Below are 27801 nucleotides of genomic sequence, written 5' to 3'. Positions count from 1 at the left end.
CTCCACAAAGGGGTGAGTCTGCCTGGAGAGCACGTGGGTTTTTCCAAATTACTGGCAAGTCAGTCTCCCTGCTAATCATATAAGACAAGCCCACTGATTGCAGAACATGCAGGGTCCCAGTGCCCTGAATATAGCACCAGTGTGTTTAATGATGCGCTGACACTTTATTTGTTCTCTGGTGCCCCGCTTTTTGGAACTGTTTCACAGAATAAAACCGGACAGTTGGGAGGCAAAGAGCTGTCTCCATAGTCTGGGGCCATAGATTCTGTGGTTCCTGGGACTTCACTACCAGCAAGTTTACCTACAACAAAGCTCTGTTACAAAGTCAAGCAGGGAAGGTGTGAGATAAGATAAAGCCAAGCAAGAACAATCATAACCCTGGACTACAGGTTATGTAATGTTGTGGCCTAAGAAGCTAAGGTTACCCTCAAGTCACGGTCTTTTTAAAAGGAAACAAAAGGCACAGTTTCTCATGGCTTTGAATTGTAGGAACAAGAAGATATGGCTCTTCTAATTAACTCAGAAAAGATTGTGTTATGTAAACTAGTTGACTAGGAAGAATAACGTTAGAAAGTTAACATATCCACACAGGCTAATTACACTGACTAGTTGAAGATAAATAAAAAATTTTTTTAAAAAGTTACCGGTATACCTATACCAAACGCTACCAGTTCAAGTAGCAACCAAAGACTTTAAACTACTACAAACACAAATTGACCGGTTCATATGGGCCAACAGGCGCGCTAGGATAAGGATGGACATCCTCTATCTCCCGACAAGATCAGGGGGCCTCGGCCTACCCCACTTCCTCCACTACTTCCACGCAGCACAACTAGCGCAGATTCAGGCACTACATGCCCCAATAGGGTTAAAAAGATGGGCAGACCTCGAACACGACTTGTTTGGCCAGGATTTCCCTTCCCTTTATCTCTGGGTACCAAAACGAGCAAGACCACAACTCCCATAAACCACACCGGCACTCGATACTTCTATAACTCTCTGGAATAAACTCTCCATAAAACATGCACTCATGTCAGACCCCTCACCCATGACACCAATCTTGAGAAACGAACACTTCACACCAGGCATGACCCCAAAAGACTTCGCACACTATGAAGACAATGACCTAATCAGGACATATCAATTTTTCCAGAACCAAAAAATCATTGCATTCACGGACCACAAACCAGACCACTCACCACACACAACTTCTTCCGATATCTGCAAATCAAAAACCTACTGGAAACTCCTACATATAAACAAGCCAGACTTACACCCCTCACCGCCTTCGAAAAATCATGTATCCATGCCCCAATACAAAAAAGGCAGATCTCTACAATATATACACAACTGCTCAGAGCGACAAAAACCCAACCGTTAGGGTATGTCTCAGCATGGGAACGGGACTTAGGACCCCCCACCGACCCCACAGACTGGACTGCAATCTGGGAAGCCACAGCAACGATATGCGTGACCCACAAGGAGCAGGCATACAAAACTCTTATGCGCTGGTACCTCACTCCGTTAAAACTCAAGCAAATGGGACTTTCCACTTCGGATAGATGCTGGAAAGGGTGCAGTCAAAAGGGGACATACTACCACCTATGGTGGGAATGCCCACACATAACACAAATTTGGACAGACATAGTGGCCTTGGCCTCAAGAGTCCTACACGACTCCATCCCAAGGGATCCATGGCTATGGCTACTATCCAAACCGCTAGAAAGCACACCACAGGCTCACAACAAACTACTAGCCAAACTAGCCTTGGCCACTAGAAGAGCCATTGCCACCCACTGGGGCTCGCCCACAGTCCCGTCAATCATCGATATAAAGAAAAAAATGAACGAAGCTAGGTCGATGGAAAGTTTATCTGCACTCATTCACGACACCACAACACATTGTAACAAAATATGGGACCTGTGGCTCATGGAACCCACCACAGAAACTAAGACCCCAAGAGAGTCAAGGCCGAGCACCACGATTCACAAATCAAACTGAAACCACACTTCCTCCCCCCCCCCCCCCAAAATCCCAACCTGAACCCAATCCTATTAACCGGATAAAAAGGAAGGATCGAATCGACAGTATAATTATTAGACAGGTAACCAACCATGAAAATAGACACATAATCACAAATAGCCCATGGGGACCATAATCACAATCATAATTACGAAAGAAGCGTGGAAACATGCACAAAAACAAAAGGCCGCACACCACAAAGGTCAGGGATGCCGATTCCTCCCCTACCCCCCCCCCCCCCCCTACAATCCTATTGAAGACTCCAACAGACGGAGCCTCTCTAACACACCTCACCCACAAGGTTATTTATAATTTTATTTATTATTATTATTATTTTTATTTTTTTTTAAACCTTCAATTTCTGCTTCTTTTGCTGTTCCAATGCTACTTACAGTTGCATTCAAACTTGTTTAGCTCTGTATAATTGTTTAAAAATTTGACAGAACAGAACTGCATAGAAAGAAACTAAAGTTGCACCACCAGACAACAACCCTTTTTCTACAAACTTTTCTGTATAACGATGTACTGTTGAAATGTTTGAACTTTGGCTTTTGCATAAGCCCATGCATTACCTTTGCACGACATTCATGTGATTGTCAATTCTGCCACTTGAAAAATAGAATTACAAAAAAAAAAAAGTTACCGGTAGTTATCAAACTGAATGTAATTTGATCATCGGTTCTGATCCATGCAGGCCATGACCATTGGAATGAACAGTGACCGGTCGGTTCAAAAACTGCAGGCAGATTAGCAGCCAAGTGTCTACTACACACTCACAACCAATTTGCTGCTTTTGGAACTGGCAATATAGTGAAGTGTCCTTGTATGCTCTGAACGGCACCTCAGACTAATGAAAAGTGTAATTTTCCCTGTTGTGTTTTGTGTTTTCCCTGACACTTTCCCTTCTGAGATGACTATGCTCATCTTGTTTTTCAGGCAAGTACAAAACTAAGGTAAATTCACAAACTGGCACATCTAATCTTTTTTTTCCCATCTTTAATGTTTATTGAAATGTCATCAGAGTGGTACATAAATAAATACGTTGGTTTCAGGACATTCACATCATGCATATATTGGTGAGCGGCAAATAACATGACATATGTTAACATGTGGATTTAGCATTCTTATTGTTTGGCATACATATAATATCATCATATCTTGGTATGCTATTTGAAAAGTAGTGTTCCACCATCATGCCTTGTCAGCATATGTTATAATATCGTAAAAAAGGGACAGCAAAGCTAAGTTTTCCTCCTCTCTAGCTTTGCTGTCCCTTTTTTACGATATTCTAACATATGCTCACAATTAGTTTTTTATCGCGAACTAGGGGAAGAAGGGGGGGTTCCAGAAAGAAAAAGGGGGGTGGGGAGGGAGGGGGTTGAGTTCATGCAACACAGTATTTGACAGCATTTCAGTTATCATACATCATTTAATTTGACTACCTTGGTCTTCTTGACCTCTCAACAGCTCTTCTCTAGTGGCCTTTATCGCATCTTATACAGATATCCAACATCCCCAGTCCTTTGCAAATTTTTCTTCACATCCCTGGAGCCGATAGGCTATGTGTTCATATGAGCTGATTACGTCTAGTTTTTGTTTAACAACTGCCACAGAGGGAGTTGTTTTACTTTTCCAATGCAGCGCTACATTGACTTTGGATAGAGTCAGCATGTCTATGATCACTTTTTTGTGGGGATGTCCACTAACGCGGGCAGCATGTGCAAGAGATAGTGTTCTGGCCTACGTGCTAGTCTCACTTGTGTTTTGGTTAGGATCATTGCTTCTACTTGTTCTCAATAGTTGTGTAAGTCTGGGCATTCCCAGAACATGTGTAGTATTGTTCCTACCCCTCTGTTGCACCTCCAGCAGATCTCGGAAGTCCCTGGGTACATGCGGGCTAGTCTGTGTGGCACTAAATACCATCTCATAGCTATCTTGCAATATGCCTCCCACAGCGAAAGGCTTCTGGAGGCCTTTTTTGTCATTGCCATGGCTTCGTGCCATTGTTCTATGGGGAACTTCATGCCCAATTCCTTCTCCCACTGAGACATGTATGATAGTTTTGCATGTGTTGGACCCCCCAGGATAGCATTGTAGCAGAGCGAGAGGGGCTTTGACTGTTTGGAGAGAGCATTAGTGTGAGGCGCATCACATCTAATTGGGGCTTGTCGCAAATTAGTGTTAGTCCGTTCGTCAATATGTTTTTGACTCTAAGATGTAAGAACAGGTCTCTTGGTGTCACGGAATATTGTAGTTGGAGAGCCGGGAAGGTTCTCATATCATCCCCCTCTAACAGGTCCCGCACCTTGAGTGCCCCCTTCTCTGTCCATGTTTTGATCGCTAAGTCCGGTGAGAGAGTCGCTAGAGATTCTACCGGGGCCGCCTTAAGTAGTTCCTTAGTGGATCATATACTTGGGCTCCAGGCTACCCAGGAGGAGAGCAAAAAATCAGTGCAATGTAGCGGCCTCGCGCCTGCTTTCTTGTGGTTCGTGCTTACCCATAGGGAGTGAGTTATGTTGTATGGACGTAAACATGCGTTTTCTAGTGATAACCAGACAGGGCTTTGTTGTGCCTGTGGAGCCTTGAGGAGTCTTATACCTTGCGCTAGTATGTAATATGTAATATGCTTTTATGTCAGTCAGTCCTAGACCACCTTTCGTGTATGGGAGCCCAAGTTTGTGGCGTGCAATTCTGGGAGGCTTTTTCTTCCAGACGTGTGCATTAATTGTGGATTGGAATCTGTTCACTAATTTGGTTGGTAATGGTATGGGTAGTGTACGAAAGAGATATAAAATCAGTGGGAGTGTCATCATTTTTAGGGAGGTAATGCGACCCAGCCATGAGATCTCCATGGCGGCCCATCTTCCCAGGTTACTTTCGGCTTTCTTCAGTAATGGTATGTGGTTCTCTTGGGGAATGGCTTGTATGGTTTTGGTCAGTTGTATACCTAGGTACTGTAATGACTTTTTGCGCCAATCAAAGTTGAATTTACCCTCTAGGTGTGTGATTGTATCACGTGGTAGATTAATGGGTAATGCTTGGGTCTTGGCAGAGTTGTTTTTATACTAGGACACCTTCCGTATTGTCCCAGTAGGCCTACCAAATGTGGGATAGAGGCTTTTGGGTCAGTTAAAAATAGAAGTATGTCGTCTGCGAAGAGGGCTATTTTTTCTTTGGTCCCTCAGGTGTATCTAGGCCTGTTAACTGTGGGTTTTGTTTGATGAGGCGCAGGAGAGCCTCTAAACATAGTATGAAAATGAGTGGTGACAGTGGGCATCCCTGTCTTGTCCCGTTTTGGATGGTGAAGGGTTTGGATAGAAAGCCTGTGCTAAATACTTTGGCTGACTGGTCCCGATAGAGAGCTTTAATGCTAATTAGAAACGAGGGTGGGAATCCCATCCTGGATAGGGTTTGTTCCATGTATCCCCAGTGTAATCGATCGAACGCTTTTTCCGCGTCAAGCGCCATTATGAGACCCTCCTGTGAGGAGCGGTTTGCCCAATCTATGAGGTTAACAAAATGCCTTGTGTTATCCCCCACCTGTCTCCCGGGTACAAATCCTGCCTGTTCCTTCGAGATTAGATCAAGTAATAGCTGCTTAATACGTCCTGAAATTAACTTAGCATATAGCTTTAGGTCCGCGTTTAGGAGGAAAATAGGTCGGAGGTTTGCGCAAACTGTTGGGGATTTATTGGGTTTAGGAAGCGTTACTATGAATGCGTCCAGCATTTCTTTGGGGAGATACCCTGATTGATTGATTTGAATAGCTGTGTGAGGAGCGGGGTGAGTTGGTCGGCAAGTTTAATATAGTAGTAGTTGGATAGGCTGTCTGGGCCCAGGCGCTTTGTGTGTTGGTAGGGATTGTATTGTCTTCTTAACCTCATCTTCTGTAAATGGTCTCTGAAGGTGCTTGCCCTGGTCGTCCGTCATGCGCGGGAGTTCCACTAGGTCTAGGAACTGTGCTATTTCCCCATTAGTGGGTTGGTGGGTTGGTGGGTCTCTGTGTAGTTGATATAGTGATTCGTAGTAGTCAGCTAGAGTGTTCACTGTCTTGGGGGTTGTACAGTTTGTCCCCATCTTTAGATAATATGTATGGGATTTTTGTTTGAAGATGTCGTTGTTTGTTTTTTAGCTAACAATTTACCTGCCTTGTTTCCCGCTATGTAATAGTTTTGTTTGAGATATCTCATATGTTTCTCAGTGTCCTGTAATTGAAGTGAATGCAGTTCTGCCTTGAGTCTCCCCAGTTTGTTGTGACGTGCTGTAGTTTGGTTTTGTTTGTGTAGATTCTCCATGACGGAGATTTCTTGTTCCAGGTTATATTGAACACGTTTGCGAGCTTTCTTTACTGAGGAACCTAATTGTATGAAGTTCTCTCTCATTACTGCTTTGTGCGCAGTCCATTGAGTAGTGATTGTAGTTGTGCACTGAGCGTGGTCTGTGAAGTATTGTGTGAGCCACTTCGCTATTGTTGCTAGGGTTTTTGGGTTATCTAGTGTGACTTCGTTGAGGCGCCAGGCGCCTCTACCTCTGTCCGGGTGGGGTGTCTTCAGAACGATTATTACCGGAGCATGGTCCGACCAGGTGATGGGGCCTATTTGTGCTTGTTTTACATGTGGAAGCGTTCTGCTATCAGTTAGGCATAGGTCTATTCTAAAGTAAGTCCGGTGGACTTGAGAATAATATGTATAATCCCTTGCGCTAGGGTGAATGCTTCGCCAGACATCGTAATAGTTATAAGTATGTATTAGGTTGGCCAAGTGGGCTCCCAGCGAGAGAGACGCCTTTTTCGGTGTTCTGTGTTGGGACCTTCTGATGTCTAGGTACGGATCGTGTGTGCAATTAAAATCCCTGCAGAGTATGGTGTGGCCCATTTTCATTTGGTCTATTTTCCTGAAATCCTTTTTGAGGAATGATTTTTGTGTCGTTTGGTGCATATAGTGAAACTACCGTTCAATGTTCCTATTACTATCAATAGTCTTCCATCCTCGCTCGCGTGCTCTGTGGACATTGTAAAAACCCAGTCATCATGAAAGTATATCGAGACCCCCCTCGTTTTGGTGTGGGCTTGTGCGTGATAAGCTTGGGGGTACCGTTTAAAGTGAAATTTGGGGGTATTATTGTCACAAAAGTGAGTTTCTTGTAGACAGACAATGGTTGCTTTCGCTTTGGTGACTTTGCTTATCATCAACCTACGTTTGTGGGGATTATTGAGGCCGTTAACATTCATAGAGAAAACATTAAGGGTATCATCCATTGTCGTGGGTATAGTTCTCGCTAAGTTTGTTCGCTGACCTTCCTAGGATACTGATGAGAGCCGTGAACTCAAGGGAAAAGGAAAATACATAAAACAATTCAAACAGTTTCAACATGAAGCATAAACTAAAGTATATACATAGCGCCCTGGACGTAACTGGCGCTCTTCATGGACGGGATGCAAGCTCTGGCATATTGCCGGCTTGTGCTCACCTCCTTAGGGGCTGCCGATCAGTGCTACCCGATCGACCCAAGTATTATGGTGTATGACCAATTTCAGTTCCACCTCAGTTATAGAAGAGGCTATCGATTTTGTTTATTTTTCCCTTCACACTATCGGGTTCGGCTAATCCTTCTTTGTCACACCTATTAGCGTTTTGTCTCCTGACGGGAAGAGGTGTCCCATAGCTTCCCTTGCGTTATGCTTTGAGCTCATATTCACTTTGTACATGTGGCTTAGCTGGGACAATAACCTGTACCCCTGGTAGGTTACTTGATTAACTCAGACCTTACTAACTTAGTTCGATACCATCTAATTGCTAACATTTAGTTTGGGAACCTGATTATAACTCTTTACGTTTCATAACAAGGCACATCTAATCTAACGCAATGTCATTTTATTTTAATTATCTTGAAGGAGGAAGCCTCTGTTGGAGTTGAAATAATCTCGAACTATTTTTCACAAGTAATGATTCTATCCAGTAACATGATGTAGTTTTGATAAAAGGGATGTTTGACAAAACTCTAGGCAAACAGCATGTTGTTAAACTGCAGCTGATGAACATTAAAAGGACACTACAGTCACCATAACAATTTTAGCTTAATGAAGCAGTCTTGGTGTATATATTATGCCTATGAAGTTTTACTGTACAATTCACTGCAAAATTAGGAGTTAAATCACTTCTGTTTTTGTCCATGTAGGCCTAGCCACATCTCCCCTGGCTGTGACTGACATAGCGTGCATGAAAACAAAATGATTTCATTTTCAATCAGATGTAACTTATTATATCCCGTGCTCTTTACATTGAACTTTAATCACACACAGGAGTCTCCTGCAGGGTCTACAAAGCTATCAGCAGAACAAGCGATAAGAAATTATATATTAAACAGAATTTGCAATAAAGGAAGTGTAAATATTAGATGACTCATTACAGGAAGTTTTTAGGATGGCTGTGTAAGTCAAATGCAGAGAGATGTGATCAGGACTGCATGAACAAAGTGTTTTATCCCGCAAATGGCAGAGAATTGAGCAGTGAGACTGCAGGGGCATGATCTACACACCAAACTGTTTAAGCTTAAGTTGTTTCGTAGACTATAGTGTACCTTTAAAGGACCACTATAGTGCCAGGAAAACAAACTCGTTTTCCTGGCACTATAGGGTCTTTAGGTTATCTCCCACCCTCAGGGTCCCACTCCCGCTGGGCTGAAGGGGTTAAAACACTTGCCTTTCTCCAGCGCCTCCTGCCGACGTCAGCGCCGAATGCCTTGCCGCACATGCATTCAAACCGCCCATAGGAAAGCATTTCTCAATGCTTTCCTATGGACGTCCAGCGTCTTCTCACTGTGATTTCCAAAGTGAGAAGCGCGGAAGCGCCTCTAGTGGCTGTCAGTGAGACAGCCACTAGAGGCTGGATTAACCCTCACTGCTATGGTTTCAGCTGCAGGGTTAACACTAGAGGGACCTGGCACCCAGATCATTTTATTGAGCTGAAGTGATCTGGGTGCCTATAGTGGTCCTTTAAGGTTGGTGAAAGGAAAGTCATGGTAGTTTGAGTTTTATAGCTGCTGAGGTCTATCATTTAGTCAGGCTCTAAAAGATTACTAGTTTTACCACAGTAACGATACTCCTTTGTGTACAGTAGTTGTTTCATAAAACCTCACTGAAATTAAAATTGAACAATTTTCAGAAACTGCCATCAGTTAATAATTAAATTCTGCAAATATATAAAAAAAAAAAACTGCAGATCCCTTGTGTTTTTCATATCAGTGTTAAGGATTGCAAGCTATGGAGAATTGTTTGAGATAAAATATATAGGATTTATCATTTGTGTTAAAGGTGTTTTTTTATGGTTGATTTTGAGAGTTTATATTTAGGCTTTAAATCAAAGACTGTGTCTATGACTTTCGAAACAATTTTTCATTGGTGTCAGTTCTGTGGGTTTCCTTACATTTCTCATTGCAGTAAAACAGTTGAAAAGATGCTTGCCTTTTGTAACCTAGTAACTCTTCAAATTTAATGACAAAAAAATAGTTTAAAAGAAGGTGAAACTAAAGCTAGGATATTGTCTCCATGTCAAAACGGTGCCAGAAAATGATAAAAAATAGCTATTGATCCCTGCAGCTGTTATGTTCATCTTTATTGATCAGGCAAAGGAAAGATAAATCGCAGCCTAAATAGGATTATAGTGAATGCTGGCATCGTGGGGACAGTGGCTTGATAGAAGGCCATTCATCATCTCAAATGGAGACCTGTCCTCTCCTGCTCAGAAGTCTGTCTGCTGCTTCACCACATGCCTATTGATCTAATACAATGCAGAGCGAGGAGGCTGACTTTTAACTACATGACTGCCAGAGACAACTTTCTTTTTTTTTGCGCAGTAAGATCTGTTTATTTTTGTATTTGATTTCCCCTGTAAAAACCACAAACAACAAAATAACAGAATTAGACATTAATGTAACCATACCATTGTGATAAGTCTCAAGTGTTAAGTATGTTTTTAATTTTTTTTTTTTCTATAACATTTTTGCCCAGGGTGACTATAAATTAATTAGTAAGCATAAATACTGTTAGGTAGATTCATACTAGATTATTATTACTAGCTGGATAAGCACAAGGAGGACATATGATATGTACACTGCTGGATTAGTTAGTGGTAGCAAAGCAAAGGAATGGAGAGGGTGACTAAGAATGCAGAGGTGGTGAGTAAGGGGCATTATGGTATTACTAGGATATATATTTGTGCAATTAGTGTAAGGAGTTTAAAGATAGAAAACTAGTAAACTTGAAGCCTGTGGTCTATTTGGAGTATAGGGCGTGTAAAAAATTGAAGCATGTATAGAGTAGCATTTTTTGAATATGTTAAAGGAGTCCTCTAAATCTCTGGTTATCCACATGTTGCTGAGCTGCACCTCCCATGATTCTCTGATGATATATTGCTTTCAAGTATTTCTGGGAGTTGTAAGCCATCAGCATCTCGGCGTGGGAAGCGGGTGCAGAATTTGAGATTACTATGTTAAAGAATTGGAGATTTGAAGAAGGAATCATATAAGGTAGGACCAGTCATGTCCCTAGCTTTCGTCACCTTGGCAACTAGAAATGGGCTTTGGCATCAGATAGTGTTGTCTAGTGTATCGCTGATCATTTTGACATATTAAATATGAACAGTGGACAGAATTGTATATTGTAACATATACATTATGATGTATACTTTATGGGGGATATTTGTTGTGAAAAATGTCTGTTAAATTCCACCTATTTTTTTTTTATTTTTTTTAATCATTTATGAAAGTAATGTAAAAAGTGACAGCTAGCTATGTAGTATATTCTGCCAGTTTTCACTAACATTTCCCTTTAGGAAAATTGCCATGTTTATAGTGTCAGGAAGATTCTGCAATTTTTTTTCTGGGAAAAGTGGAGAAAAAAATGAATCCTTTGCATCAGCAGATATATTAGAAATTGATGGTTAAGACACAAAAAATGTAATAAAATCAGTAAAATTTAATAAATTGCACCAAAATGTAGACAGAAACGTGTCTGTGACAGTTTGATAAATCTCCCTATATGTTCTTAGAGGGAGGCTGCTAATCTTTACTTGCTTTACATGGCTTCTGGTTACAGGCAATCAAAAACATTTTGGATAAAGTCATTTAAAATTTGCTTTATTTCAGCGAATGTAATGAGTTGATTAAACACAATGTTTTTAGGTTTGTGTACTTTTTAAGTTAGACTACACATTCTATTTGTTTAAAAAAAGTTTTTAAAAATGTTTAATTGATATCAAATAAATATTTATATTTATATTGGCTGTGAGATCAGTTCTGATATGCAAATGGCCATGGTTATTTTTGTAATGACACATGATGAGCTAAAACCAGCTTAAGACCTGAGCGGAGACCCACTGAAGGGAAGGCTAATTGAGCTGTTGTCTGTTCTCAGTACTCTTGCACATTGTTGTTTGCTCTCTCTCGCTCTCTCACATTGGGTTGGGTACCGTACATCTCTTGCTCTGGGATTAGGACATGTAGCAAAATACAGTGTTCTGATTATGGAATGGGGTGCACCACCTCCTCCTCTGGGTATGGAGTGTGTTACATTCTGCTCTGGAAGATGTGACATGCTGCCTCTTGCCCTGGAAAATAGGTTCCCAGAGAGTTCAGCCTCCTGTTTGTAGAATCCTAACTATGCTTTCTCAGCCCTGCTTAAAATGATTTTAAAAGCCCTTTTACTTTCTATTACAGTAAAAAATAATATATTTTCTTCATTCTTTCAGAACTGTTAGAGAAGACTGTACTGGATAAATGCTGTTATTGATATTCAGGGCCGTCTTTACCACGGGGCAAACGGGGCAGCTGCCTCGGGCCCAGTTACTCCTGGGGGCCCGAAGCAGCTGCACCGTGGGCCCCGCTTGCCTCAAGCATTTCTCCCACCCGCCAGTGCAGCCACACACTAAGGAGGCCCACCGGGTGGCCCATGAACTAAGGGCCACCCGGTGGGCTTCTGTCAGCAGGGGCCCGGTCTTGCGCTCTGGCGCTTTAAGAGCGCGACCGGGCCCTCTTGCTTTTCGGCAGCCGGCTGGGAGGAAGTGACGGATGCGCATCACTTACTCCCATAAAGAGAGGAGCTGCGCGGGAGGAGGAAGAGGCAGAGCAGAGGAGGTCTGGGCCGAGCTAGCCAGACTCCCAACTCCCAGCAGCTTCAGCCACCCTCTAAGGTAGAAAACGGGGGGTGGGTTTTTTAGTGTAAATTGTGTGTGTGTGTGTGTCAGTGTGCGTGTCAGTGTGCGTGTCAGTGTATGTGTCAGTGCGTCTGTCAGTGCGTCTGTCAGTATGTCTGTCAGTGTATGTATCAGTATGTCTGTCAGTATGTCTGTCAGTGTATGTATCAGTATGTCTGTCAGTATGTCTGTCATTGTGTGTCAGTCTGTCAGTGTATGTGTCAGTATGCCTGTCAGTGTGTGTGTCAGTATGTCTGTCAGTGTGTGTGTCAATGTGTCTGTCAGTATGTGTCAGTATGCCTGTCAGTATGTGTCAGTATGCCTGTCAGTATGCCTGTCAGTATGTGTCAGTATGCCTGTCAGTATGTGTCAGTATGCGCGTCAGTGTGCGTGTCGGTGTGTGTGTCAGTATGCCTGTCAGATTGTGTGTCAGTATGCCTGTCAGATTGTGTGTCAGTATGCCTGTCAGATTGTGTGTCAGTATGTTGTATGTCTGTATATCTGTGTGTGTATATGTTGTCATTGTGTGTGTATCTGTATGAAGTCTGTGTGTGTATCTGTGTATCTGCCAGTGTGTCAGGTGTGTGTATATGTGTGTCTGTGTAACTGCATGTGTGTCAGTGTTTGAATCTTTGTGTATGTCAGGATGTGTATCGGTGTGTCTGTATGTGTGTCAGTGTGTATCTGTATGTTATGTTATTAGTATGTGTGTCTGTGTATCTGAATTTGTCAGTGTGTGTGTATCTATCTACTTGTGTGTTTGTGTGTATATGCGCATACATCTCAACATTCATACGCTAACACTACACACAAATACACCCCTGCATTCAAGCTTCAGCACTACACTCAAATACACGTCTGTGTTAAGCACCAACATTAAATGTATACACACCCCAGCAGTCAAAAACCAACACCAGACATAAATACATGCTTACATTCAAACGCCAACACCACATACAAACATATTCCATACAAAAACCTGTTTACATTGAAACATACAAAAACTGCTTAGTGTTAAATACAAACCTGCAAACATGGGTAAATGGTAGAGCCCCAGCTGTCAAGGCATTGCTGGAGTTGTACGACAGATGGGGATCTACCTTTTAAACATCCTTGCAATAGGGAGGCCCAACAAAAATATTCTTGCACCTCTCTACTTTAGGTTGCCACTGTATTAAGGGCGATAACGTGATTGCACGCCTGGGGAGGGTGTACAGGGTCCAGGGGCCCCAAGCAAATGCTTTGCCCAGGGTCCAATCAATATTAAAGACGGCCCTGTTGATATTATCTTCTCATTAGCACATGCAACCCGATATACAGAAGAGAGCAATAAATTTCAAGGATATGTTATCAAATACTGTTATTTTGTGGTTTTATAATGATTGCAATAGTAAACATGATAAAATACAGAAGTGTTTTCCTGATCAATACATTTGTAATAGGTTTTTAATCATTATTTATCTTGTCTTTTCAGAGTGCTCAGTTCTATAAAGTTACCACTGAGGAATACCAGAAGGCTGCTACAGGTGTAGAGGCTAAATTCAAGTAAGATTCATTATTTATTTTTAACATTACAATGCCAGCAATACCATTCAGATACTTCTTTTCTGTGCACTGATTCTGACTGGAACATACCACTAAAAGTTGCCAGTCAATCTATATATATATTTTAAAAAAAAAGCCCAGTAAATAAAATCACGCTCACTCACACAAAAACACAGAACATTTCTTCATTCATACAAAAATACGCACAATGAAAATTCTGTATAATGTTAGGTACCAACAATCAAATAGTTGTTTGTGTTCATATGTAAATGTGTTGGTATTCGACTTTTTTATTTTTATTATTATTATTTTTTATTTTTATTTTTAAACACATTCAGTATCTTAGTGAGTTAGCTTGTGGCCCACTGTATGGCACTTGTTTATTCTGTTTGTAAGTTAATATTGATGACAATCAACCATTAATAGGATTCTGATTACTGCGTGTGGGAATTATCAACAGGAAAGTAATTAATGGGAAAATATAGTGCCAGGAAAACAAACTTGTGGTGTAGAAGGAGTTAAAAACCCCTTCTGTTATTTACCTGGGTCCAGCGCCAGTGTCCCTTGGCACTAACTCAACTCCGCCCACGCTCATCCCCCACCGGCGGGGGAGACCTAAGACGCATGCATGGCAATAGCCGCGCTCGCATTAGGATTTCCCCATAGGAAAGCATTATTCAATGCTTTTCTATGTGGATTCCGGTGATGCTGGAGGTTCCCATGCATAGCGTCTAAAGTCATCTGAGCACTTCGGATGTCCCTCTAGTGGCTGTAAAAACTGCAATAATTACCCCTCTAGGGTTAAGGGTGATGGGAGTTTGCACCCAGACTACTTCAATGAGCTGAAGGGGTCTGGGTGCCTTCAGTGTCTCTTTAATGTTGTACTCTTTTGACTGATTAGCTACTAAGTAGCCAAACTGTAAAGTAATGGTTTGATTTCCTACCTGGGGTCCGCTGAGTGCCACTCCCCACCTCAACTACAGTTGTCCGAGAGCTAAAAGCTCCTGCCTTGTGAACTTCTGAGAGCCCTGTAAAACCAGATTTAGCCCAGAAAGAGAGCTTGCGGCTGTCTGTAGGCTGCAGTAGAGTTGACGAGCAGCGCCATTTGCTAACAGACTTCTAGTAGTCATTCTGTTAGCAAATGGTTGCACTAATTTAAATATATGGGGAGGTCTACACTACTGGCATCAAACCAATACAGGGCACTGTATTGGATTTTCTGTTTGTTACTTTAAGGGATTAGGTATGGTTTTATAGTGCCAGATATACATCCATCTTACAAAATTTGCTTCTCCCTTTCTAATTATCACGTGCATATTGCATTATAAGTCTGTCCAGTGCGTGTTACACATTCCTGTCTACTCTTTTATGGCACCAAGGTTTCCTAAACAACTTCATTGCAGCATAGTTATTACTCAAGTCTTCTGATAATATGTTCCAGGTAGGCTCAGTCTTTAATATGGTTGGTAGTCAAAGCTAGACTGTAGAATTTATATATATATATATATATATATATATATATATATATATTTTTTTTTTTTTACCTCATTTCCATGCTGCATCTGTTAAAACATTTTTTTGTATGAAATACATATTTCTTTTTTTAATAAAAAATATTAATTAAACCATATGAATTCCTATAATTTTAATGATTTGTGTTTTGTCAATCTCCACTACTGTTTATTTTAACTATCTGTGCATCATTCAAACAGACCCAAGGACTTGTGTAGTGCACCAATGGCATAGTCTGAATTCCTTTATTTTATATCGTATTATTCTATTGTTAATTTTTTTATAACATCTGATCTCAAAATCCTTATCAGAATGTTAAGTAGATTAGATCATCTATGTAGGTTTGAGTCTATCAAAACAAAGCAACAAGGATGAATTTGCATTTGTGGTCCCTCTTGAATCCTTGCTGTTATCATTTTGGATGATGACCTGAAGACTATTCCTCAGTATTTTAGGAAGACTCAAGTAAATTTTCCAGGTAAAGTGCTTGCTCTCGTGGCAGAAAAAGCATTGTAAATGTTAGTTTTATTGATGAACTTAGTACTTGGTTTCTGTAACCAAAGGCAGGCAGCAACTTCCCACCTTGTATGGACTATATGATGCTCATCATGCAAGCTGCTGAATTTGTATGAATAGATAAATACTTTAGTTAAAGGATCACTATAGGGTCAGGAACACAAACATATATTCCTGACCCTATAGTGTTAACACCACCATCTAGCCCCCCTGGGTCCCTGATGTCTCCATAAATATAGTAAAAATCTTACTATATTCAAGCCTGAAGCTGTAACTCTGCATGCTGTTAGACTCAAAAAAACAAGCAGTCTGCTGACATCATTAGAAGTGGTGACCTGATCCAATCACAGTGCTTCCCCATAGGATTGGCTGAGATTGACAAAGAGGCAGATCGGGGCAGAGCCAACATGATTCAAACACAGCCCTGGCCAATCAGCATCTCCTCATAGAGATGAATTGAATCAATGAATCTCTATGAAGAAAGTTCAGTGTCTGCATGCAGAGGGAGGAGACACTGAATGTTTGGATGCATTTTAGGCAGCCATGACCCAGGAAGGATCTCCAATAGCTATCTGAGGAGTGGCCAGTGAAGTTATCACTAGGCTGTAATGTAAACACTGCATTTTCTCTGAAAAGACCGTGTTTACAGCAAAAAGCCTGAAGGCAATGATTCTACTCACCAGAACAAATTCAATAAGCTGTAGTTGTTCTGGTGACTATAGTGTCCCTAACTGAGCAAAATAGAAATGATATGTTTGGCACTAGTGAATTGTTGACTTGTTAGTTAGTTGTATCATTATTGGCTTTAGATAACAAATATATATTTTGGCAAATTTGCCTGCCTATGCTAGAAAAAAAAGAAAACACCAAAAATACTGCTAATCACCATTTTCTTTGATTTATTCCTATTCTCTTTCAGTATCCCAAATAATGAGCACTCCTCAAGAATAGATGTTGATTGGCTAGCCTTGCTGTGCAATATTATTAATTAAAATATTATATTTTCTATATAAAGCACATATATTAGTTTATAGGTGCACTTCGACCTCTAATTGTACATATTTCCTGGGTGCAAAATATGGCAAAACCCCTTATTAGCTAAGATAAGTACAGTATATATAGCAATACAACCAAACTCACACCAGTAATGTATAAAAAGTCTATTATTTCCTCCAAGTTAAAATAACCATAAATCTCTTACATAATGAAACATAAATAAGACAAATTGTTCAACCTAATTCAGCCTCATATGCAGCAAATTTCAAAGTGCAGAGAAAAATATAGATAATGGAAAGAATTCCAAATAAAAGAAAAACGAAGCACAGAAAAGCTAAGCCACTGGTCTAGTTCAAGTGTTACCTTCACAAAACTTGAACAGGAGGAATGCCATTCCAATGTTTTAGCTAAATATATCCTTTAGCAACCAGGTCCTAATATATATATACAGGATACAAATATATATTTTTTTAAAGTGGTAAAACATCACAGAAATCAACTGATCACCCTGGGAGCATGTTAACTATGCTTCGTGTACAATATCCAGCATTCTGTTGTCATAGCAACATCTTCCGGATTTACATGCACATGTAAAGCAAGCCATAATTCACCCAACAAAATAAGTTAAATCATATAATGAGAACACAAAAGCAAGCCCTACTGGAATAAATCAAATAGCCATCAGTTGGTGGTCCTGCACAGAATCACCCAAAAAGCATGCAGGATCCGAGGTTCCCCACTAAAGGTTTCGCAGCCTGAAAGCTAAGAGTCCTAGAGACAAGGCTGCCACCCTAAAAAATGTATGATAACGCAAAGTGTTTTCATAGAGCCCTTCGAAAAAAAATGTGCCATGTATACATTAGAAGAAAAAAAAAAAGAGACAAAGGATCAAATGCAGTCCCCTACTCGGTATTTGAGTTATTGTCAAAGTAAAAAAAAAAAAAAAAAATCGACATCATAGAGCGGAAATGTAAAGAAGTGCCTCCTACTCTGGTTCAGGATGCAGGATTCTGAACCTATTGGAAGCAGGCAGCTGTTTGGCTTTAAGAAGTGGGTAATTGCACTTTGAATGTATGTGCAGCCACAAGGGAATCCTCCTCAACAAAGACCTTTGACCACCCCTTTAGCTATGCCAGTGGTTTAAATAAAATAGAGAGTGAAAGCTGTTTGGTGGTGTTCTTATGGGAGTAGATGTTCTGCATTGATTTCTGTACTCCAGATACAGTTTAGCATATTCTGGGGAGACGTGTGTTTCCATAGAAAGGATATTTTTGATAGACGTACTTAAAATGTCATTGAGCTGGTTTTCTTCATTTAACGTTCAATCGGTAGAAAAGTACTTTATGATTGACTAGAGTGTTTTACTTTATAAAATATTAACAAAACTGCAGTACTTTGCAGCCTCCATTCCCTCTAGTATATTAAAGTGATCTAATAGAGCTGTCTACAGTGTAATAATAGCTTGCTTCTTGATAACACTTGTGTTTGTGATCCTCGAGTAACTTTTTAACCCTTGTATATTTGTGTGCGTAAATGCATGAGTTAGAGGTGTTGTCTTTTTCTTCTATGTGAAAGATGTGTCAATACACTTGCCTTGCACCAGTTATAATTGGCTACATGTGTTCTTTAAACATTTTTGTGCTCTCTTTTTGGATTAGACTTGTGATTTATCAAAAAGGTTTAGCTATAATTTTTATTTCCCATCACGTCACAACAATTTCTTGTTTTCTGAATAATTGTATACATTTCAGTTTTCTGTCACTCATACTGTATTTGAAGGGACACTATAGTCGGCTAAACAACTTTAGCTTAATAAAGCAGTTTGGATGTATAAATCATGCCCCTGCGATTTCACTTTTGAATTCTCTATAATTTAGCAGCTAAAGCACTTTGTTTATGCAGCTCTAGTCACACCTCCCTGCATGTCACTTACACAGCCTCATAAACACTTCCTGTAAAGCGAGATTTAATGTTTACACTTCCTTTATTACATGTTTAAAGGAGCACTATAGTCAGAATATAAAAGCATATATATATATATTAATTTCCCCTTAAAAAATTTGAGTGATTATAATAATATAAACTTGCCTCCGATCCAACGCCTAGATCCCTTTTTCGTCAAAATGACAAAATAGCAGGGCTCAATCAGACGCTTCTCTTGGAAAAGCATCATAGCGATCTGGTACACCAATCACAAATGAACACGAAGCGCTGTAGCGCGCATGTACGCGGTTTGCGCGTTCACGAGCTGACTGACCGCTCAGCTCACTGTCTATGCCCGTCCCCCTCCTAAGCTCAAAGTTTGTGTGTATACAAACACTATATATATATATATATATATATATATATATATATATATATATATATATAGAGAGAGAGAGAGAGATCTCTATATATAGTGTTTGTATAAAAAAAGCACAGATTTTAAAAAAACGTACACACACACTCTATCCATCCATCTCACTCTATCCAAAACACCTGGTACCTGGGTGGAGGTGTCAGATCTCAGTAATAATTAGGTGCCGAAATATATACCATGTGCACTCTAATAACTAGCAAAAATATGGACTACTATTCTAATAGTCCTACAGGGAGTAAGCATAGTGTTTGTTGTGGTCGTGACTTAAATATGAATATTAATCTCTTAATACATAATAATTAAGCAATACGGAACAACATTAATATTTTTATAGTTCATGGTATTATGGTCGAATATGTGGATAGAAAATACACAAAACGTTGTAATATTAAATGTATATTTAATATAACTATAATAAATAAACAGATGCTAGCAGAATGTCAATTTACCACAATAATTATACAATACAAAATTACTTACAAAAGGTTACTAAATGTTTTACAAAAGGCTATTACAATTGCTAAATGTTACAATGGATTTATATTACTTACAAGGCCCCAGCCCTTTGGCTGGGGTAAGTCAGAGCTGGTACTACATCTTAGGTCCAGTCAGGTACAGGCAAAAAGAGCCAGAGTTTCTCCTACATCTGGTTTTTATTCAGTGTAAGTAGGCTGGCCTGTGATGTCACTGCCAGAAGCACATGTCTTCCTACACACTGCCCCTAGTGGTGCCTCCAAAGCATTACACTAAATATGCTTTCTTTATGATGTAAAGTCATTAATTAATAGATACCATTACAAACCACCCTTTGACTTATGTCATAAAACAAGCATTTATAAAACCAGTACATTTTGAATCTTCCCCATTTTAACACTACCTGCCCTACAACAAAACCCACCTTTTGAAGAACGATACCCATTTACCCATTAATTATTACCCATTCACATTTTATTTCTTATATAAATGTTCACCATTGAGCACATGCATTACCAGTTGGGAAACCTTGGCCTAAAGTAGGCACATACCCACCCTTATAATAATGAACAACTCAAACCATGTTTTATTAGATTAACCAATGATATTGTGTTCATGTGAGGATGTGTTTTGGAGCTTAATATAGTATTAGACACCACAAACTCATAACACCTATGAATCATGGCACCGACCGACTCGATTTCTGTAGCCTCTGGCTGGTCTGTGTGCCTGGAATTTTCACAAACATTAGTCCTGGAAACTAGATACTCTATTCTTCGACAGTCTCATAGAACATACGCATAGAGACAGGGATGAATGAAATAATTTGAGCAAACAAGGACGTAGGATTTTTGTATTTACAGTTCATGTGTGCAGGGACTTCTGTGTGTTTGTGGTCAATTGTCACAGTATCCTGCTCTGGCTGTATTATTTTACCTACTCCCATCACTCGCAGCTTCAGTATTTCTTCTAATAACAGTTCATGTGATCAAGGACTTTTGTGTGTTTGTGGTCACATTGTTTTGTTTTTTCTTTCTTTATACCATTAACCACCTTGACGTAACAGTTTCCTGCTCCTGATGCATTTTGTTCCGACTCTCACCACTCTTAGCTGCAATATTTTTTCTCCTTACAGCAACAGTTGAGCACAGTGTCCAGTGCTTCTTCTTAAAATATCCTTGCTTGAAAGTTCTTGAATGAAAACACAGGCAATGACGAACACAAACATAAATGGCAAATAACTGTGCCAATCATCACAAGTACCATTTGATTGTGGTGTCTTAACCATATTTTTCCCTATGGCGTTTGGATAAATACCTACACACCTCTCTTCACATCCAGCACACTCCTGATTCAGAGATAAACACAATATCACTGCTGTATCTACCAATTTAACTCAAACACTCGTTATTACTGCTGCATTTACCAATTTAATCTAAACACTCGTTATCACTGCTGTATTTACCAATTTAATCTAAACACTCGTTATCACTGCTGTATTTAACCAATTTAATCTAAACATTAACCAAAACAATTACATTCCTATTTACCACCCTTCTATTTAAACATGTATAGATAACCCAAAATGCCTACTTTCTCTTATCCCTCTTCCGTTTTTTGTTTGTTTTTTTTTGAACTGCAACCACTCATGCACTTTACACAGACACAAATCAAGCACCTACTGGACAATGGGGTTCCCTCGTTAGAGCCCTCCCACCCCAGTTTGGTTTACACAAAAATACCCCCTGGTCCCTATGGGTCAATTCCCCCTTTCCCAGGCAAGCATACATACATACAACAATAATACATAAGGGTTTCAATTGCAATACAATCACTAGAAATAAGAGAATAGTATGCACAAAATCATAGCATAGACATGTTAAATAGACAATAAAATAAAACATTCAATAGCTCATCAAAGGTCAACATTTAGACACTGGTCTCCATCTGATATTCTATCTGTGTTCCAATGTCCACCTCTGGTTTCTGCTACATCTGAAAAGGTTAGAAAACAGATCAGGATTACTTTCCTAGTCACTTATAGCGTATACTGCAAATATTTTACTTAGAATATATATATATATATATATATATATATATATATATATATATATATATATATATACACACACAGACATGTAAACACATTCCTTCAGTTTTTCATTTTATAAACAATTTTTTCAACAAGATTACTTTCTTAATTTTTTTTTTTTTTTTTTTTTTTTTTTTTTTCCAAGGCTCTTAAAAAACAATAAGCTAATAGCTGCTTTCTGCATCTTCTCTGCAATTCAGGAAACACATTTCTAGCCAACCTAAACATGTTTAATAACTCTCCACCCTTTGGTTAAATTATAGAGGAGTGAACCACAACACCTCTTCCGCCTCTGAAAGGATATAGGTCAATATGTCTCAAAGTTCAACACTTCTGACAGCTATGAGTGACTCCCTATTAATTTCTAGCCTTTCCACGGACATGCTTGCACCTCGCGGCTAAGGGCCTGCACAACTAACCATCCTGTGATGGCAGTGGCTTTCCGCATGGGGGTGACCGCCCCCGCAAAATTATAGAGGAGCAAACATACAGCAGCCTCTTTTCCGGCTCGATTAAAGGTTCTGGGCCAATATGTCTGCAATTTAACCAGTACACTCACGTATCACTTATTGTATATTTCCTGGTCTCTCAGGAATTTCTATTAAATAGCGTATCCCCTTCCCAGGGCAATATACAACAAAAACTAGTCACCAAGGGTCTCTATGGTCATGATAGGCCACCCTACCACTAGTGTAATACGCCCTTTTTAAAATATATTTCCTGGTCTCTCAGAGATTTTGCCTATCCCTTTCCCAGAGCAATATATATATAAACAATTACAAATAAGTTACAAAACGCTACTTATAAGTAATACAGGGTTTCAAATAATACAGGATAGAACTGCACAACAACTATTGGGTATGCTCCCCCTTATCCGGACACGTTTAAATACCCCCTAGCTCAGGTTCCCCACCCGCTACTGTAACTAAAATCACAGCCCACGTTATGGAGGTTCACCCGCTAGGCAGATACACCCTAATTCAAAGCATGGAAATATTAAAATCAGTTATAGATGGCTTCTAAAATAATATAAATCTTAATCTGAGCCCATACACTTACTTTGTTAAAATTGCTAACTTGTTAAAATATTCAGACTAAATAGGACAAAGGAATTATTTTACCATTTTTTTCAGTTCATTTGTTACCAGTTCCTGAAATTCCATCATATGTCCAGTAATTCCTTAGTCCTGGATAATAAGCTAAAAAGCTGAAAAACACTCCACAAATTGATTAGTTTAGGGAATTACATTTACAAAATAATGCATCCTTTACTATGCAGTTTATTTTCTCATACAGGTAAGACTACCCGCCCCCAACAAGGACAAATTCTCCCCCAGCTGTAACTGAAAAGGATGGTCTCTTACCTCACCAACCATCCCCCAAACATGTGCTTCACTGTTTTGATTAGGATATACACTACATGTTCACACAACTGTTACATTAAAAAGGTGGTCTTTCCTTCATGAGTCATAATCACATATATATATATATCCATACTAATATTCTATGTATACGCTCACATAAATCTAATATTCGCTCAATCTGCTTTACTAAACTTATCTTTTTCTTAACTACTAATTTAATTAGTTTAGTCCAAATATCTTTTCAACTACACAAATCCTTGAATGCCAAACAAATGTAAATGTGTACACAAACAAACAGGGTCCAGTAACCAGCAATAAAAACCTGATGAACAGGTTTAGTGAAAAGTCTTTTTCTATGCAAATGGTATTCACACCATGTGGTCAATGGTGGATTGAAACCCACATGGTCAGACAAAAAGTAAAATAGTTTTATTTGTATTTATTTTTTCTATATAAAAATGACCAAAGATTGGTAAAACGTAACAAGCAACACAATAATTCATCACTATGTTCTACAACAAGAGATACCTTAAAAACAAATATCTAATCCCTATCTACTATCTGCATTCATTCAATTAAAACCAAATCATCATTCATCATTACGTATACAGACAGACAATTTACTGTATGATTTAAGCAAAATGCATAACATTTATATTTTCCCCAATATTCAAGCATAATCCTGTTCACAGCGCCATATGTTGTGGTCGTGACTTAAATATGAATATTAATCTCTTAATACATAATAATTAAGCAATACGGAACAACATTAATATTTTTATAGTTCATGGTATTATGGTCGAATATGTGGATAGAAAATACACAAAACGTTGTAATATTAAATGTATATTTAATATAACTATAATAAATAAACAGATGCTAGCAGAATGTCAATTTACCACAATAATTATACAATACAAAATTACTTACAAAAGGTTACTAAATGTTTTACAAAAGGCTATTACAATTGCTAAATGTTACAATGGATTTATATTACTTACAAGGCCCCAGCCCTTTGGCTGGGGTAAGTCAGAGCTGGTACTACATCTTAGGTCCAGTCAGGTACAGGCAAAAAGAGCCAGAGTTTCTCCTACATCTGGTTTTTATTCAGTGTAAGTAGGCTGGCCTGTGATGTCACTGCCAGAAGCACATGTCTTCCTACACACTGCCCCTAGTGGTGCCTCCAAAGCATTACACTAAATATGCTTTCTTTATGATGTAAAGTCATTAATTAATAGATACCATTACAGTGTTCGTGATATCACTGCCGTTATGTCTAGACAGGTATACTGAATTCACAGCTGCCGTTATGTCTAGGCAGGTATACTGAATTAACAGCTGCCGTTCAGTTTAATTGAGTATACCTGTCTAGATATATGAACACTGTGCTTACTCCCTGTAGGACTATTAGAATAGTAGTCCATATGTTTGCTAGTTATTAGAGTGCACTTAATATATATTTCGAGATCTGACCCCTCCACCCAGGTACCGGGTGTTTTGTGCCTTTACATAGCACATGAAGGTGTCAGCTTGCACCTCTTCTGATAGGCTATTTTAGCATATATATATAAATATATATATATATATATTTATTATTTTTTGTTTAGTGTATTGTTTTGTCTTTGCACACATTTTTTATTTTTATTATCGTACTTGTCGTCAGTCTTGTCTTTTAGTCCATTGTGGGACTATTTTATCTTATTGATTAAACGTTGAGTTTTATATATTGCATCAGGATTTTACATCTGGATTTGTCCAGCTCCTTATTCCTTTCTGTTCCCAGTTGCACCCTCAATTTCCTCTCTCTTTGTCTGCACTCTCACTCTCTCTCTCACACACAAACTCTCTCAATCTCACACACACACTCTCACTCAATCTCACTCACTCTCTCACCCACACTCACTCTATCTCAATCTCACACACTCACTCTCTTACTCACACTGACTACCACTGGAGGTGTTACTAGCTTCCAAGGTAAACACTGTATTTTCTCAGAAAATACAGTGTTTACATGAAATGGGCTGCAGGGAGCTATTGTACTCACCTGAACAACCCCATTAAGCTGAAGTTGTTCAGGTGACTATAGTGTCCCTTTAGGTTAGAATTTCTTATCTCCTTTACTGTTAATAGCTTGATAGATCTTGCAGGAGCCTATTGTATGTAATTAGGGGAGATGTGGCTAGGGCTGCATGGGCAAAAACAAAAGTGGTTTAACTCCTCTATGGCAGGTAACTGAGCAGTGAAATTGCAGGGGCATAAAACTATACACAAAAAGCGCTTCATTAACCTCATAAATATATACGTACTGTATATAAGTGTGTTTGTATATATACACACACATAAATACACAGGGTGGCTCAAAAGTAGGTATACAGTATAGTTTATTTGCATTTTATTACAATGTTTTTTATATTTATTTAACACTATTTATTCTCGTAAGTGCTCGAAATGTCTTTTTCATCAATTTTGCGATATTCCTCGAATCTGTCCAGTACACTGTGACACACTGTACGGCACAAAATTCGGTCCGCATCATTGCCCATATATGCTTCCGATAGTAACTCTCTTAATTTGTCTATTGTCTGGGGCTTCATGTCAGAAACCTTGTTCATTATTACACCCCCAACAAAAAGAAGTTGCAAGTTTAAGTAATTGCTCCTATCCTCAGTTCTGCCGAAGAACAATGGTCCAATAATACCTTTGCTGGACAGTGCACCCCACATTGTGACGCTTGGCTGGTTCAGTTGAGATGTTCTTGTCAAATAAAGAATTTTCATCTGCCCAGTACACATAGTTATGCCTCTTTAAGTGGCCTGATAATTTGAAAGAAGCCTCACCTGACCAGATTATCTTTTCAAGAAGGTCTGATTTGTTAGAGGTTTGGTTAAGCAACATCTCAAAGAATTGCAACCGACTGTTTGGGTCATCCTCCAGAAGACCATGCAACAGTCTTGAGTGGTAAAGCTTCAATTTCTATTTATGCATTAAGCATTGCAAGTACATTCTCGATATGGATAGCTGCTGAGATGCACATTGTGTGGACTTTTTTGAACTGTTCAAATGTCATCTCATTTTGCTCTGTCAAAAGACGTCCAAATGTTAGTGCTCCACCACCAGTTGCTTCAATGTATCTCTAATACAATAAATTGTCAGACGTTTTTCAAATGTTTCTTGCCTTTGCATACCCTCTCAGCTATTTTATCCTTCCAGTACTGCTTTAGATCCACGTTTTTTGTTCTTGACTCAAGTTCGCTGCCACCATTCACAATAACCGTGAAGAAAAATAATTATTTTATCTGCCCTCCACTATTCTCTATTCTTTCCAACTACCATACTGATATTTAAATGTGAACCCAAAATAAATATACAATAGTACATAACAAAATTGGAGAACTCTACTTATAATAACAAACCACCCTAAAAGTGGATACATAAAAATACAACCTGCAAAGATATAGAAAATAGAATAAAAAAGAGAAAAAAAATCACAATAGTGTAATATGTACAAGCAAGAGACACTGGGTGGGGGAAGAAACACACTCACAAGATGGAACTTGAATGCAGGCCTGGCTCCCCTATATTTAAATGCGTGAAATGTAACTGCCACTTTGTTGTGTGTCAGTGTGCATGTTACCCATATAATCTGTTGTGATGAATTTAATTGATTCAGTTGTATACCTTCTTTTGGGCCTGTGTGTGTGTATACATATACAATCATATGTACAAAATCTCTCTCATTCTCTAAACGGCAATTTCAAGTCTCACAGAATGTAATAGTTTTTTTTTTATTTTTTTTTTAAAAAAACATCACCATGCAAAAAATAAAGAGGGTTTAGTTACAGTACATGATCATACATTGCATAAGCCTGCCACACCGTCAATGCATCCCCTTCCTGGCAGGTCTTACTCTAGCACTCAATGCCTGCTCTTATGAGACCCCCTTTATTTTTTGCCTAGGTAAGGTTTTTATTTCTTTTAAATAAAACAATTACATTCTGTGAAACTTGAAATCACGGTTTAGTGAATGAATACGCTGTATTTTGTTATATCAATTTCCCCCCCGAAATAAGCAGACCCTGGTTGGTATATGTATTGTTTTTTTAGTACGTTCACAGTTTCCTGTACTTAAACATATCCATCCTATTTATATTTACTTGAAGAAACAATTCAGTTTCACATATTTAATTGTTTGCACAAGAGACAAAGCCAATACTAGTTGTATTGAGCCAACTAGTATTTACCCAGGGGCGGATTGACCACTCAGGCAGATCGGTCATGGACCGAGGGTCCGAAGCAATCAGGGGCCCGGCTGGCTCTACAGCCATGCTCTGGCTGGGGAGTTCAGATCAGAGATCTCCCCAGTCAGAAAAAGTCATAATTGTAGATTTTCCAGCACAAGGTTGCTCCTGCAACCTATCACACACTTAGTATTCCTCCTCTGCCTCTCCTCCATCCCCACCTTTTGAGACCTAGCAGTGATCCTCCTGCTCCTGCCAGGTCTCCTCCATTTCATGCTGTGCGGAGCTCCATGTGAGCTGAGGAGGCTCCAGTGGAGGGGAAGTTACTTCACTTCCTGCCCTGCCCTCTCCTGCAGAATATGCTGAAGCCTGGCAGAGAGCAGGTATGTAAATATATATATTTTTTTAAGATACTATCCCCACTTCACCCATCCCAGCCTCTCTGCCCTCCTGCACCTACAGGCCCTGCAGGTGTGGGTTTCAGGACTGTTGG

The 27801-nt window shown here is 39.4% G+C and overlaps 1 protein-coding gene across 1 annotated transcript in view; it reads left to right on the top strand.

The window, feature by feature from the left end:
• Window positions 1-27801, top strand: part of CHCHD3 (coiled-coil-helix-coiled-coil-helix domain containing 3) — a 286257-nt gene that overhangs the window by 195998 nt on the left and 62458 nt on the right. The window contains exon 6 of the mRNA XM_063448299.1: window positions 13687-13757. Within this exon, the coding sequence (XP_063304369.1) occupies window positions 13687-13757 (71 nt within the window). The remainder of the gene's footprint in view (window positions 1-13686; window positions 13758-27801) is intronic.

Source organism: Pelobates fuscus, chromosome 3 (assembly GCF_036172605.1).
Source record: "Pelobates fuscus isolate aPelFus1 chromosome 3, aPelFus1.pri, whole genome shotgun sequence".
Lineage (NCBI taxonomy): Eukaryota > Metazoa > Chordata > Amphibia > Anura > Pelobatidae > Pelobates > Pelobates fuscus.
The sequence above is the reverse complement of the archived record's forward strand: the minus strand, read 5'-3'. Positions and strand labels throughout refer to the sequence as shown.